We start from the raw sequence: 16,501 nt of genomic DNA, 5'->3' as shown, positions 1-16,501 counted from the left end.
TGTTTCACCATATCAAGAATATTTATGGAATAAATAATCTCACACATTATTAGATGCAAGCAATGTTTTCATAATCATATATAACCACAGGTTACATTTAATAATATCACATTATAGAAATCGTATGAATTAAATCAATTGATTATTTTCAAAATCATATAAATAAATACTTTAGTTAGTTAAAAAAAAGAGTGTCAAACTGCAAATAACATATTTTTTTATTAAATATCCTTAAAAATTATATATACGCCGCATAGATAATAGGACTGCATAGAAGGCCTGCATGAATAAAGCAATGAACCAATTAACATACAAGCTCCAAATGCCATCAAAACAAAAAATAAAATAATATTAGAGCGTACAATTAAAGAAAATTATATTTAATCACTGCGAAACATCATCTCAATTTCTTTGAGAGATTTATTCTGAGTGTCTGGTAAAATAAAATAAAGCCCAATTGAACTAATTAAAGTAAAGCATCCATAAACTAAAAATGAACCCCAAGGTTTCAATACTACAAAAAAATATGGATTCATTTTTACAATCATAAAAAAGAATAAATAATTATAACTTGTTACAATACCTATTCCGACTTCTTTATGAGGTACTGAAAAAATCTCGCTACAAAAAGTCCAAGGCAATGGTCCTAAACCCATAACTACTGCAGCTTCGAAAGCAAAAAGAAAAGTTAACGCTAGCCAAGGGTTCCATAATTTAAATAAAATAGACATCGATAAACATATAAGAAAAATGGAACAACTAAATGATGAACAAAGTGTTAACGTTCTTGTACTGCTTCGGCTACTGATGATAGTCAAAATAATAGCTGCGATTAACCGAAAAGTATCTAAAATAAGAGTAGGTATGTATGCGTAATCAGGTCCAGAAATGTCAGTTACCATTTGTATGCAATAAAATGTAACTGCACCCATACCACTCATTTGTGTAACTGTAAACAATCCAAGCAGTATACCTAAAGGTTTAAGAAAACCTGTCGAAAAATATTTTTTTTCGTTTTTTTCAGAATAAACATTCTCAAGCCTTTTATTTGATTTTGTAACACGCATCGATTTCAATTCATCGAGATCACGAATTCCTCTTAAAAACACCCAAGAATGTATGGCTTCAGGAAATTTATTTTTATTAAGTAACCAAATCGGGCTTTCGGGCATGCGGCAATTCATGAATAAAGTAAGAATCGTTATACAGCAACAAAAAAATGCAGTTGTTCTCCAATGGAACCACGTGCCTACAGCATGGCACAATTCAATACCAATACTAAAAGAAACTGCCAGAACAGCATTTAGAGTGGATCGAAGTTTTGGAATGGAAATTTCTCCTTGATACACTGAAGTTAATCCCGCTAAAATTCCCATACATAATCCACTTAAACTTCTACCAATTATAACGTGATACGCATTGTGAGCCAAAGTTATGATTAACCAGGAAATAAGAAAAAGAAACACAGCAAAAAGCAAAATCAACTTTCTACCAATGTTTTTACTGAAAACTGCTAAAATCCAACAGCCAGGGCACATGAAAAGTACCATTGAAGAAGCTATCCATGATTGGAGATCTATTGAATTAACTATTATAAATGGTCTTTTAAACATTTCGCCATCTTCAAAACTTAAATTCTTAGTAGCATTCATAGTAGTATTCTGAAATTGTTGAAGTAGAATAGCACTATGTCCATGGGCCATGCCAATCAACATTACAACCAATATAAAATTAATTGTCGTGAGCCATTGTCGCCTATACATTTTATATTTACTGCAGTTTTTAATTCCAGGAATATCTTCAATATTTTTTATTAAATCATGAAGTCTTTCTGATTCAATATCTGAAAAATAAAATTATATTATATAATATTTTGGCGAGACATGTATAAATCTACATGACCAATACCCTGGTAGAAATTCGAAAATTTAAAATGGGCTGTAAACTATGAAATGGCTATGAGAAATAGCCTAGCCATGGCTTGTGATGAAACGCTTTTTCTCCCATTTCTTGAGCATTTGTTGGAATGAACATAACTTTAAATCTTTCGTATTGATATTATTCCTTGTGTCGTACACTAATTTCAAAGAGGCTTACGGATTTTAATCGATTTCCAAACGGTTTATACAATTAACAGTCAATTAGAGTTATACAAGCACGACATACGAAGATATTCGTGATTTTCTTATTTTTTCACTTTTTTGACCCGACTTATTTTGCGTAGTACTTTCGTAGCCATCAACTAGCTATCACCTGTGCTTTGCTTTAGACAATGAAATCTATTTTTACAAGCTTGAAAATTCCTTGTAATACGGTATGACTCTATTCTTACTCCAATACATACGTAAAAAATGTCCGAAAAAGCGTTTCATCGCTGGTCGAAAAATGGACCTATTTTTCGCCCATCTCTAGTAATACGCGGTATGTTGTAGCTTTAAACTGATATTAATTTCTATCAGGGATAAAATTTTATAAAGAAAATATTACATAAAATTGCATATAAGAATTGCATTTGCATTACCGCATTTTTGTATTATTTTGTAATGTAGAATTAATCTTGATTTTGCTGTTGTACAATCTTTAGTTATTTTAAAATAGAAAAAAATGTTATGAATAAAGTGTATCGAGAAAAGTTATTCTAAAATGAGGATATTTACTTTGAGTAGAACATGTTCTTTTTTGTAAATAAATTAAAAGATCCTATATATAATTAAGTATATAAAAAAGTAACTTACCTGTCATGTTGTCCCGTGTTCAGTATGCAACTAACTGAATCTAACAAAGCGAAACTTGTCTTTTACTGTCTTATCGCTCCTAAAATATTGAATCATCGATAATAGTTTCTCAAACAATGTCCAGAGAAATATTATATAATCAATCTGATGCAGAATTAAAATATCTGAGATGCATCTTTTGTTCTATTTACCAAATTAACCGTTTTATAATAAACTGCATTTAGAAATATTTAATATCATGATTACTTTCGTGATTTTGAATTTAGGTTATTGGCTTGGTATAAAATATTTTTTATGATCTTTTAGTTTGACTTTTGTTTGCTAAAAAGGAAGCATAATATTAATAACAAAAATTAAAAACATCGGAAAAAGAAGCAGACAATTTCAATGTATACTGATACAGATCACAACTTGATAAGACAAATACTGCGGAGACAAATACAAATAGAAAATCTGAACATGTTATTACAATGAGCATTTGAAAAAAATCTATTCTGTTAGCATTTGTTAGTTTATTTTCATTATGTAACACAAAATCTAATTGTGTACTTTAAATTAAAAAGTATAACCTTGCCCTGGTTGAAATTCGAAAATTTAAAATGGGCTGTAAACTATGAAATGGCTATGAGAAATAGCCTAGTCATAGCTTGTGATGAAACGCTTTTTCTCCCATTTCTTGAGCATTTGTTGGAATGAACATAACCTTAAATCTATCGTATTGATATTATTCCTTGTGTCGTACACTAATTTCAAAGAGGCTTACGGATTTTAATCGATTTCCAAACGGTTTACACAATTAACAGTCAATTAGAGTTATACAAGCACGACATACGAAGATATTCGTGATTTTCTTATTTTTTCACTTTTTTGACCCGACTTATTTTGCGTAGTAATTTCGTAGCCATCAACTAGCTATCATCTGTGCTTTGCTTTAGACAATGAAATCTATTTTTACAAGCTTTAAAATTCCTTGTAATACGGTATGACTCTATTCTTACTCCTATAAATGCGTAAAAAATGTCCGAAAAAGCGTTCCATCGCTGGTTGAAAAATGGACCTATTTTTCTCCCATCTCTAGTAATATGTGGTATGTTGTAGCTTTAAACTTATATCGATTTCTACCAGGGAACATACGGTCCGTAATTGATAAGCGACATAAGTCAGGACAAAGCTTGCTGTTGCGTACCTAAGTAGATTCAGATGCTACATATAGATTTTTTTTAAGGACTGTTTGGACATTTAACAATTCATGCAATAAAGCTAGAATCTGTATCTAAAACTTAATCTTATATCTCTCCCGTATGGTCTAGTGGCTAGGATACCTGGCTTTCACCCAGGAGGCTCGGGTTCGATTCCCGGTACGGGAATTTTTGTCTTTTTCTATTTTTAAACTATCTAAATAAATAGATTACAAAAATTATAACACTTTTTTTTAAAGTAAATAGATTTTTTCTCTTGAACGATAAAATTAAAATTGAATATGTATATATATAATATATTGAAGCACTAAGATAATAGTTTTTTAAATTTGCGGATTTTTCACTCAGAGAAAGCACTTACATTCCAGTATAACAATATATGTTATTATTAGGCATATTAGGAGATAGCAGATAACTTTGCAATGAGAGGCCAGAGACCTGCAGTAAAACCTGATAATATTTATTGGAAAGTTTGGAAAGTAAATGATTAGTTTCAAATGTGTCAAAAAATGTAATTTTGTTTGGTATACTTTTTGGTTTTATTACTGGGTTATCTTCAGAAAATGTATCGAGCTAGAATTATTACAAAATGAGTTAATTATATTTCACTGACTTTGTTATCTGCTATTTTTTTATGTGAGAGTTTTGATTATTGTATGTAAAGAATTTTTTTTTTTGTAATTAGCACTGATTACACTTAAATGTCTTCTGGCTTTTCAAAAATGCATTTGACAATCGATTGGGCGGTGGACCCGTATTAAATTACGCCTATTTGGTATGATACATCGTCATGCACACACATACGTATGCATCGACACAATATCACGCTCAAAACTCGTATATCACACTTTATTGTTGAATATGGAACAGATGGTTTCGGCTTTACGCATCCAGCATGAATATTTAGTTCAGCAATAACGAACCTTAACTATCGCCGACACGCAGTGCCATGCCGTCATACCCGGTCAGGGTGCGCAAAACGCACATTTATGATCCGAGGAAGCTTGGAAGCCGATACCATGCCCATTCTTAATTAATACAGAGCAGGCCGTACTTGATGAGCTTTTTTCCAAATACAGGGTAAAATACGCTTAATTCGATTACTTGCATTATTGCGTTAGTGGTGTTACTGCTTTTCTTGTCATATGGACGAGCATAATGCTGAAGCATCTTGTTTTGGTAAAATCTATTTCATGTTCACATTTATCTGGAATATATTATTCATAAATACATAAGTAGGGAATGTTTTTTTGTATATAATCTAGTTAATCGTTGTCATCAACTCCGATTATTGAGCTATACCACAAAGCCTTTACATTGTTCTGAAAGGAGAATGATATTGTAGTATTTGGTACCTTAATTTTGAAACAGTTTACACAATTGATAGTCAATTAGAGTTATACAAGCATGACATACGAAGATATTCGTGATTTTCTTATTTTTTCACTTTTTTGACCCGACTTATTTTGCGTAGTACTTTCGTAGCCATCAACTAGCTATCACCTGTGCTTTGCTTTAGACAATGAAATCTATTTTTACAAGCTTGAAAATTCCTTGTAATACGGTATGACTCTATTCTTACTCCAATAAATACGTAAAAAATGTCCGAAAAAGCGTTTCATCGCTGGTCGAAAAATGGACCTATTTTTCGCCCATCTCTAGTAATACGTGGTATGTTGTAGCTTTAAACTTATATCGATTTCTACCAGGGACAACATAAACATATAAGTAAAACCTCACGTGTTCGGCGCGGCTGATATTGCGCGGGGAGAAGCCAAGCTTAGACTACTGCAAACTCCGGTAGATTCTTCCTGAGTCCACCGCTAACTCCACAAAATTACATTTTTTGACACATTTGAAACTAATCATTTACTTTCCAAACTTTCCAATAAATATTATCAGGTTTTACTGCAGGTCTCTGGCCTCTCATTGCAAAGTTATCTGCTATCTCCTAATATGCCTAATAATAACATATATTGTTATACTGGAATGTAAGTGCTTTCTCTGAGTGAAAAATCCGCAAATTTAAAAAACTATTATCTTAGTGCTTCAATATATTATATATATACATATTCAATTTTAATTTTATCGTTCAAGAGAAAAAATCTATTTACTTTAAAAAAAAGTGTTATAATTTTTGTAATCTATTTATTTAGATAGTTTAAAAATAGAAAAAGACAAAAATTCCCGTACCGGGAATCGAACCCGAGCCTCCTGGGTGAAAGCCAGGTATCCTAGCCACTAGACCATACGGGAGAGATATAAGATTGAGTTTTAGATACAGATTCTAGCTTTATTGCATGAATTGTTAAATGTCCAAACAGTCCTTAAAAAAAACTATATGTAGCATCTGAATCTACTTAGGTACGCAACAGCAAGCTTTGTCCTGACTTATGTCGCTTATCAATTACGGACCGTATGTTCCCTGGTAGAAATCGATATAAGTTTAAAGCTACAACATACCACATATTACTAGAGATGGGCGAAAAATAGGTCCATTTTTCAACCAGCGATGAAACGCTTTTTCGGACATTTTTTACGCATTTATTGGAGTAAGAATAGAGTCATACCGTATTACAAGGAGTTTTAAAGCTTGTAAAAATAGATTTCATTGTCTAAAGCAAAGCACAGATGATAGCTAGTTGATGGCTACGAAATTACTACGCAAAATAAGTCGGGTCAAAAAAGTGAAAAAATAAGAAAATCACGAATATCTTCGTATGTCGTGCTTGTATAACTCTAATTGACTGTTAATTGTGTAAACCGTTTGGAAATCGATTAAAATCCGTAAGCCTCTTTGAAATTAGTGTACGACACAAGGAATAATACCAATACGAAAGATTTAAGGTTATGTTCATTCCAACAAATGCTCAAGAAATGGGAGAAAAAGCGTTTCATCACAAGTTATGACTAGGCTATTTCTCATAGCCATTTCATAGTTTACAGCCCATTTTAAATTTTCGAATTTCTACCAGGGTACCGATGTAGTAGTTTATCGAGATACATAAGGGTATATTTCAAAAGCAATATAAAATATCCCTCTAATATGTTATAATCATATGGCTTATTAATGTCAATTGTCACCCTGGTATAAACGGAATCCTAGTAACTAGCAAGTTCTTAGGGTTTCAATTTAAGAAATTGGTAGTTTTACTTGCCAGTTTTTGTTACAAAATGTAAAGCTTTTTCTTAGATTAAGTATGCTTATACACGCTTAGTGGGAGTTTTCGTTAAAGGAAGGTAACGATTTCTAAGCGAAAAATAGTTTTTGAAAAATTGAGTCTGTCCGTGAGTTATTTGCTTAAACTAATAACATTATTTACTTAACGCCTAAATACTGACAATTATTTATCATATACCACTCAAACTTGTTGAATTATCAGTACTCATATAAAGCATATTTCTATCTCGTCAAAAATGGGTAGTTACTGGCAATTTTTAGCCATGTAAAATGTGAACAGTTTTTTACATTTTAACTACCTAGTTCTTAGGTTTTTACCCAGTTTAAATCGGACTTTTTCTACCAGGGCATGCTTTGAACTAATAATTACAAAATAAAAATTAGAACACAATCCATAAATAAAATTATTATTTTGTGCAAATATGTATGATAAAGATAATATTGTCGAAAAATGAATTCACAAAAACCCAATTAATAATCACTAACTAAAATATTTTTAGTCGAATGAAAAATTATATTTCTAAGGAAACTCTAATTCAGCCGACTTTTCTCTGACAGGGGAAGTTCGTATGAAAGTTCCCTAGGCGTCCAGGTATCCTCAAGCAAAGTTGTTAGAGTTCAAGACGGCGAGAATTCTTCGATATTGCGTCTTTAATGAAGCTTGAAACATTTGCCGATTTTCACAGGAGAGTAAAGACTAGGAGTGGGAAACCAACATAACAAGTCCGAATGAAAGTATGCCGCAAAGTGGTCTATTCATTCGTCTCATTACCGTTAAGAGTTGTTTAAAGTGATATTTGCAAATAGTAGACATAGCAAGAATCATGATTGTTAATATTTATACTATAATAATGAGTCTTAACTACAGCTTTAAAAAATGCAGTTTTTGCTTTGGTGTTATTTTATATTCAATTTATCCTTCACCAAATTATATTGTCGTAACACATTTAATAAGCGGCACATTGTAGAATAAATTTATCAACTTAATTTTTTGTTAAATATTGATGGTTGTTATTAAAAAAAAATTGAACTACTCTTGATTACTCTTACTTAATAATTTAGAAAATAAAGAGGTAAATGAATTTAAAGAGTCAATAAAAAGTGTCTTAAGGTTCATGACTTTGTCCGACAGCACGAGTGCATTGGCATTAATATTTTCATCCAAGATTAAGATTATTCCATCAATTTTAAAGAAGTAGAATCGTTATTCTCTGGATCATATCCAACAAAAGTTTCCTTTTCTGTAGCTTTGAATATTACAAACGTTGTGATAAAATGTACGAAAAACAATAAAAGAGAATTACACAACACTAACAACATGATTAACAATGTTTACTTTTCTGACATATAGCCAATATTATTTCCCTCATTAAGAAGAAATACAAAACAAATGATGCAATCTCAGATTTTGCTCTCAGTAATCATCAAAGTATCTAAAATAATCATTAACAGAACAATAGAAATTATTACCGTAATACATAAAATTGTGCAGAAACGACAATTCAGCTTCAAAAAACCGTTAAAAAAGACAACCCATTAATAAATATTAGTTATAAAAGACTTAGAATTTAAATTAATCATGATTATCGACCGTGAATTCAAAGTAATACTGTAAAACACTTTAGCAAAAGAAGTTTTGTTATGCTGGCCTGATGTGACTCAACGATAGTTCTTATCATATCGAGAAATTGAATGTAATGCAAATACAACTTTTTACTGTAGAAAAAAGCGAGTCGAATATAAATGCAATTGCTTGGCTAATTTAATATTACGCAATTATAGCTTAAAAAGCCTAAGTAAAGCTAATAGAATAATTTAGGACAGAGACACAGATTTTGATAAGCAAAATTTGCAATCAGCCATGTGCCGCCTATCAAACCGCACAAAACTATCTTCCAAAAGAAGATAGTACATCGAATCAAATATGCAAAAATGGAACGATTTTAATGACCTCAATCTCATGATATACAAAAAAAGTTACGATTGCTGCATAATTATTTTACTATGAATAAGAAATGAATCTAAAAATTACAATCGTGATCTAATGAACATAAGACTATTCTCAACGCCCTTATCTAATAAGCGCCATAAACCTGGTCAATGACTGGACTGGCACGCCTGATTAAAGAGGTTCGATACCAAAATGAAAATGGTTAGAATGTTTTGAAAACAATTAAAATCTGTTGGTAAAATTTTAGATCGATTGTGAGTATAGTTTTTGCAATAATTGACTTCAAAGTTAGGCTCTTATACACATGCGCTTATGGGATAACCTTAAAAATAATCAAAACACTTAGAGTGCGATGGCTCAAAAGTGGTAAGAGGAAAATAAAAAAACTTTGTAAATCATTGGAAAATGATTTATAAACATGTGCACAAAATTGTAAAACGATTGACAGCGCCAATTCTGTGTACTGAACGAAAACATAAACAAAACCGCCAGCTTGTTGGCTGTGAGCGAGGCTGCGCGGTGCGGGGGGCCGCGCGCGAGGAGAGAGGGGAGACTCTCTCTCTTCCCCGCAAGCCGTGAGCTATCGAACCTCCTTAAGCCCTGATGTAACATAAGATACAATAAGGGAAATCATAGGATTTTTTACTCGGGTTTCTGTGAAAATGAAAAATGATGCACATAAGAGCATGCATATAAGGTAGAGCACGGAGATTTTTTGTTGAAATTATAGAAAAATCGTTAATTTTTTTATTTTTATCAAATACAATACATTAGATTCTTCATTAATAACTACTTGCATGATTCCATTTTCTCTAGTAGTCTGTTTTCACACTAAAAGCAGTGCTCTACATTTGGAACCACAGGTCCTGTGGCGCAACGGATAACGCGTCTGACTACGGATCAGAAGATTCCAGGTTCGAATCCTGGCAGGATCGAATTTTTTTTTCAGACTTAAAAATTCTTTGTTATATAATAGTTATAAAACATGCAAAATTTTTTTATTTGATTTTATTTTTTCTAGTTTTTGATATTAATATAGTATTTAAAGTGATTTTATAGACAAATCTTTATGACAAATGTTTGAGCAAATATTGTGATGGATACCTTAGAAACTGTACTTAAATTACTAATTATTTTGTTTAACAAAATTAACCAATACAACTGCTTTGTATGGATATAATATTAGCAACCGAATCTTCTATATAAAAACATGAATATTGATGTAATGACAGCTTATAAAAACTTGACGGTGTACAAAAAAGGACAGAATCGGATCCACTCTTGGATCAAAGTTTACAGCACAATTTTCCATTCTCTATACCATCGATGTCTCTCTGTGAGTTTTTATTCCTGTGCAATGCACAGCGATTAACACATTGAACTTCCACATAAGCGAACCAGTACAATAAATATTCAGTCTTATGTTACGATCTAGAAACACATGCGGTCCACGTACTGCGATTTTATTTGGTTACCTACCAAACAACAGCATATCTGTAAAATTCAATTAGTCTTCGTATTTTCATCCACATTCCTTTTACCATTTTCCGCATTTATTTGTGTTTTTATAAATATACATTGATAATTATTATAACGATATAATAAATACTCCATAAGAACATTTAATTTTTAATGGGTTAATATTATACAATTTTTTAAATTAAAATAATTCTGTCAATCCTTTCTGTATTAATAAAATAAAATAAGGTATTACCGCATAAATGTATCAATTGTTAAAAAAAAATTAAGTTAATTTTTGTTCAATTTGCTGATAATGTAAACAAAACAGTAAGCTTGTATAAAGATGTGTGTGGTAAGAGGGGAAAGAGGAGCCGATGCGCAATGCTAAAAAAAGAAGGGGGTTAAAATAGTGGTAGCATGTCCCAGAATATAGTAAATTTCGCAACAAAGGGAGAAATAAGCTATTTCTAGTGAGGTTGAAGTATGTAGGACTCGTCTACGTTTCATCTCTGTGGTAAATACAACTACAAGTAAACAAACATAAATATGTAAATTAAGTATTTTTTTATTAGTGCTTCGAAATATTAACAATGTTTCCTGCGGGTATATATATATATATATATATATATATATATATATATATATATATATATATATATATATAATATTCGTCATTAACGACACTTTTTGAGCATTGTATAGAGCCTGTATATCGATTTGCATACAAACGAGAAAGTGTTTTACGAGTCTTTCGTTAACGTATGCCTGTCTGCACACGAAGCAGAGATACGAAAGTAAGGACAAAGAGAAAGAACGAAAACGATGAACGTTCACGTCTGTTTACGAACCTTAAATTGTGCAAAGTAACTCAGGTTGTATTATCCATAAAGCTTTATTCGCAGCATTCGTTCTGGCTGTCAGGCGAAAGGAATAAGAAAATATTTACTATCGTTTAACTACATCATTAGAGAAGTCCCAAAAAAGACTATCACAAACCCGTGCTCCATAATCCACAAATGTAGCACAATCAATCAAATAACCTCTACTTATACGTTTATATTGTATTAGTATAAATTACGTAAAATAATTGCTTAGTGTAAAGTACAAGTACTGATTTAGACTACATTTCAAAACAACACAATGATCAAGGGTTGCAACGGATAGATAATCAATTTTCACCCGTACATTTTCTCTTTTATCGCTTTGGAGCAATTTCCCAATATTACAAACTAATTCATTAATGACTGTTGATGAATATTAATTACTTCGTTGACCATTCGATTTCTTTAAGGCTTATCCCGATTTATATTTAAATAAAAAAGAAAAAAACTTGTACAAACAATTTTGTTTTTAAATCTACTAGCAAAAGCCTAGTGATACTGGAAAAATCCTTTGTTAAAAGACATAAAATAAAAATTTCAAGAACAATATTTTCATACTTCAGAGTCTACTAAAATTGAGCTTCTTCGCTTAATAGTATATTTTCTTATCTTAAATCGATAATACGCGCATTCTGGCGACACATTGTTTGTTGGTTTTATCAATTAAAATTGAAGTATAAGCAATGAACAACAAAACATGAACGTCTCAAGAGAGAAGCAATATTAATGTTTAACTAATCTCAAACATAATAAAAAGTAAATTTTTTGATAACATTTTGCGAAGCAATTCAGCTGTAACAAATTCACGAGAGGTACAAAGGAAGAGCTCCACTATCGAAAGTCATCCTTGGTATTCTATTTAAAAGCGTGGCAGTATCGAGAATCGCACGAGTCGAAAATATCGCAAGACGACAGCCGATCTCAGCTAGTAGAGCCTTAATTGGTCGAGTCTTCTCTTCCCAAGCTTCTTGCAATGGAGTAGAGAACACTATACTGCGTGCTCTCCCTTCTTTTCTGTTTTCACCTTGCCTCCACCTTTTTCTCCTCCACTTCCTCTTAGCCGAAACTCTGCAGTAGGTCGTTAATCTCGAGACCGGCTCCTTGATTGATGCGCGCTCTTTCGTACAATCTCGCGATGCTTCGGGAAAACAGGGCAGCCAAGTGCGAGCGACCCGAGAAGAGCAGAAGCTGAATACTCCTGCTCTTCTGAAGTATTCGTTCCTGCTCCTGCGTCTGCGGTATCAAAGCTTAGTCTCTTAAGCAGGATAGGCTAAGGCGAACCTAGGAGTTCATACAGATAAATTTTATTTTCATTCGGTCGCACTCTTCTTTTCATTTTTTTTCTCACTTTTTCAAGAGGGTTATATCGCTGACATAAGAATGCGTAAAATTTGTTAAGGATTCAGTAAATGATTAGATAAGAAAATGTAAATATTATATCTATAAAAAAAGTAAATGAAACTGAAACTTTTTTTTAATATTATATATCGTCAGAACGCTCTTTACTTTTACTTTACAGCATCTTGAATTATAAGTAGCTGAAACACTCGGAGAAAAGAAACTTTCGTAACTAAATTAATTAACGCCCTAGTTAAAGGATCATAAAGTTGCCAAAGAGTAACGAGGTCAGTACTGGAGTTAGATCGCTGGCGAATCCATTACAGAGAGTATTGCGGAGCCCTTAAACTTTTACTCGTGAACTAAAATCTTAACAAAAATGTACTAAAGAATCTACCGGAGTTTGCAGTAGTCCAAGCTTGGCTCCTCCCCGCGCAATATCAGCCGCGCCGAACACGTGAGGTTTTACTTATATGTTTATGTTGTCCCTGGTAGAAATTGATATAAGTTTAAAGCTACAACATACCACGTATTACTAGAGATGGGCGAAAAATAGGTCCATTTTTCGACCAGCGATGAAACGCTTTTTCGGACATTTTTTACGTATTTATTGGAGTAAGAATAGAGTCATACCGTATTACAAGGAATTTTCAAGCTTGTAAAAATAGATTTCATTTTCTAAAGCAAAGCACAGGTGATAGCTAGTTGATGGCTACGAAAGTACTACGCAAAATAAGTCGGGTCAAAAAAGTGAAAATATAAGAAAATCACGAATATCTTTGTATGTCGTGCTTGTATAACTCTAATTGACTGTTAATTGTGTAAACCGTTTGGAAATCGATTAAAATCCGTAAGCCTCTTTGAAATTAGTGTACGACACAAGGAATAATATCAATACGAAAGATTTAAGGTTATGTTCATTCCAACAAATGCTCAAGAAATGGGAGAAAAAGCGTTTCATCACAAGCTATGACTAGGCTATTTCTCATAGCCATTTCATAGTTTACAGCCCATTTTAAATGTTCGAATTTCTACCAGGGTAGTATAGATAGTTAAAATATAGTTACTGCCCATTTAGCGACATGCTGACTTCAGCTCCTTAAAACTTACTCCACAGAACCATTCTCGTGGATGTATTAGAACTTTTTGTGAGCAAAGTTCAAATTCTCTAAAAAAAATTTTGGAATTTCCAAACTAGTTTAATAAAGGCAAGAGGTTAAAATATAAATGTTTGTGAAACTTTACAAAACTGTTGCTTTGTGCAGCGTTTCGTATCATGATTAGCGACCACTCGGTTCTCTATCAATGTTTATACTACATGTATCAGAGCATAAAAAACGTTTTTTAAAGAATATAATTTAAAAAAAAAAACATCCATTAGTTTTTAATCTTCTCTCGTCTCTTTTAAAGGGTTAGGATGGATGTCAGACGGCTGATTGCCGTTCATTTAGTAATGTCATGAAACGCCTAAATCATTAAGCGTTTCAGACACGGCATGTGAGGCAAGCGAACGTTGTGGAAGCCAGAGACCCGTAAAGCAATAAGCCGATAATCTTCCGTCGTAAAATCCTTATCCTTCCTGGGTCTGGTCACGTCACGCACTTTTAATATAGGTACTGCGGTTATTACAGCGCACGTGAGGTATTGCCGGTCGTTATAATGCTGCGATCGTAGCTTCCTTATTTCACACTTTGTAATGGATAGATGCTCGTCTACTTCTACTATAAAGTAAGAAAAAGCTGAGTACTTTGTTCATGTGCTACTTTTACCTTGCGCGAGATTTAAAGTCGTTAAGCGAATAGGAAGATGTATCTACCTATTCTAAATTGAGTCACAAAAAAGTACATAAAGAAGATGTACTTGTATTGATTTTTGAAATGAAAAACTTATTTATATTACGTATGCCCTAAATAACACTGCAATAGTTTTTCAATGGTATCGTGAGCTTTATAGGTACGGTAATGACGCGCGCAAGATAAATCCATGAAATAAAAAAAACGCGAAACAAAGCCAACGAGAATGAAGGTAGATGGAGAGAAAAGGAAATTTCTGCGATACCGCGGTTAGCTGCTGCTGCAGCTCTGCAGCCAAAGAGCGAAAAGGGAGAATGGAGGATCTCATATACTAGGATAGGAACGTTGCTGCGACGTCAGATAAGCTAACAAATACCTCCAATGAATAATAATAAAATGTTCAGATCCAATTTGTATAGAATTTATATCAGAGCGATCTCTCGACCATTATAATTTATGAGCCTACCGCATCCAAATCTCTATATAACTACACCGCAGTTTCATGCTCGTTTTCATTTCATGATCGTTTTTTTGGAAAAGAATCATTGGTAAAAAAACATATTTGTGCAATTTGGTTTAATTAGAATTAAAATTTCTACAATTAATTTCATTAATCAAATTTATTATTTATTTAAACTAAAAACGAGCAGTTGGACATGATTTTCTTACCATATAAAATAATTTAATGATTAAATTATCTAAATTGCTTATACTGTAAGTCTGGAATAAAAAACAAAGAATGATAAAAGTAAAGAGGGGAAGGAATTGTATAAAAAATAAAATGTATTTGCTGATAAATCAAAATAATAATAGATTACATATGATAGTATAAGAATCAAAAAACAAAAAAAATTCCCGTACCGGGAATCGAACCCGAGCCTCCTGGGTGAAAGCCAGGTATCCTAGCCACTAGACCATACGGGATGTTAAAAAGCTTAATGTCCGGCACATACTTCTACCTAGTGAATCATTTCTTGGTTATCATAGTATAATATTAGATCTGTAATATTCAATTTAAGCCCTTATAAATTTGGTCAAAAAATAGTTATACGAATATTTATACTGAGAAGATTTTTAAAAAATATGCATAAAAAGCAGAATATTCGTAATGCAATGTAAACATATGAAAATAAGAATAAAAGAAAAGAGTCATAAAAATTTACATCAACAAATTTTTTCCTCAGTTCTTTTCACCACACTATTGTCAGTGAGATCAAGCGGCCCAGTAACAGTTTAACGCGTATAGGTTGCGTAAAGTTGCTTTCAGGCATAAAATAGCCCGCGCTTGGTCGTTCGCGGGCTCAATCTACAATAAAAAAATTCGGTGGTGGGACGGAGCACACTCGTATTTGTGGTCCGTTGTCAGCCAGGGAGTTCAGGATTTACGAGCAATAAAGTAACAATGTAACGATGACTACATCGTCGCAGTTGGTCCGCAAAAGGGAGAGGGGTAGGTGAAAAGAAGTAGCGTGTGAAAGACAGGGAAAAAAAAGGTGAGGCAAGAGGGCCATCGAAGAATGACGATAAAGAAAAAATAGCGAGAGAGAGAGAGGGGGGGGGGGAGGGAAAGTAGTGAAATAAGAGCGAGGAAGAGATGGTACAATCGAGAGGAAGACAAAAACAGAGGTTTTAAATCAACAAAAGCGTAGCGAGAAAAATATAGAGCCTTTTTCGGGATAGAAAATACAAGCAAACTTGATAGAAATACAAAAACAGATAGACAATAAAAGCGATACAGGCAAATAACATAAAAACCCAGAAAGACTAATATTTTAATAAGAATGTCGATCGTAAGTTATTTTATAAGATTATATTACAATTAAAATTATAAAGCTTTTCTAAAAATATCTAAAGTGACGAGCTGCATGCATCACTAAAAAAATATGGTTGTATAAAAAATATCTATCGATTTGGGTGTTAAAATTGTTATTGTGTACACGAATTGAGCGTTTACTATAATAA

The 16,501-nt window shown here is 32.5% G+C and overlaps 2 protein-coding genes and 4 non-coding genes across 6 annotated transcripts in view; 2 read left to right on the top strand and 4 right to left on the bottom strand.

The window, feature by feature from the left end:
• LOC100119928 (alpha mannosidase I) overlaps positions 1-16,501 on the bottom strand; it is a 273,587-nt gene that overhangs the window by 184,511 nt on the left and 72,575 nt on the right. The window lies entirely within an intron of this gene.
• On the bottom strand, positions 188-1,842 carry LOC116416671 (facilitated trehalose transporter Tret1-like). Its single transcript, XM_031925807.1, has one exon. It carries the CDS (start codon positions 1,761-1,763, stop codon positions 381-383), a length of 1,383 nt encoding a protein of 460 aa, XP_031781667.1. The 5' UTR covers positions 1,764-1,842; the 3' UTR covers positions 188-380.
• TRNAE-UUC lies at positions 4,031-4,102 on the top strand. The gene has a single exon. It is a non-coding gene; the product is annotated as a tRNA-Glu (tRNA).
• Positions 6,119-6,190, bottom strand: TRNAE-UUC. The gene has a single exon. It is a non-coding gene; the product is annotated as a tRNA-Glu (tRNA).
• Positions 9,929-10,001, top strand: TRNAR-ACG. Its single transcript has one exon. It is a non-coding gene; the product is annotated as a tRNA-Arg (tRNA).
• TRNAE-UUC lies at positions 15,392-15,463 on the bottom strand. Its single transcript has one exon. It is a non-coding gene; the product is annotated as a tRNA-Glu (tRNA).

Source organism: Nasonia vitripennis, assembly GCF_009193385.2.
Source record: "Nasonia vitripennis strain AsymCx chromosome 3 unlocalized genomic scaffold, Nvit_psr_1.1 chr3_random0004, whole genome shotgun sequence".
NCBI lineage: Eukaryota > Metazoa > Arthropoda > Insecta > Hymenoptera > Pteromalidae > Nasonia > Nasonia vitripennis.
This window is presented reverse-complemented; position numbering and strand designations above follow the sequence as displayed.

Bases quoted from the DNA above. Each gene is read 5' to 3' on its own strand.
- LOC116416671 (XM_031925807.1), bottom strand. From the start codon at position 1,763: ATGTATAGGCGACAATGGCTCACGACAATTAATTTTATATTGGTTGTA.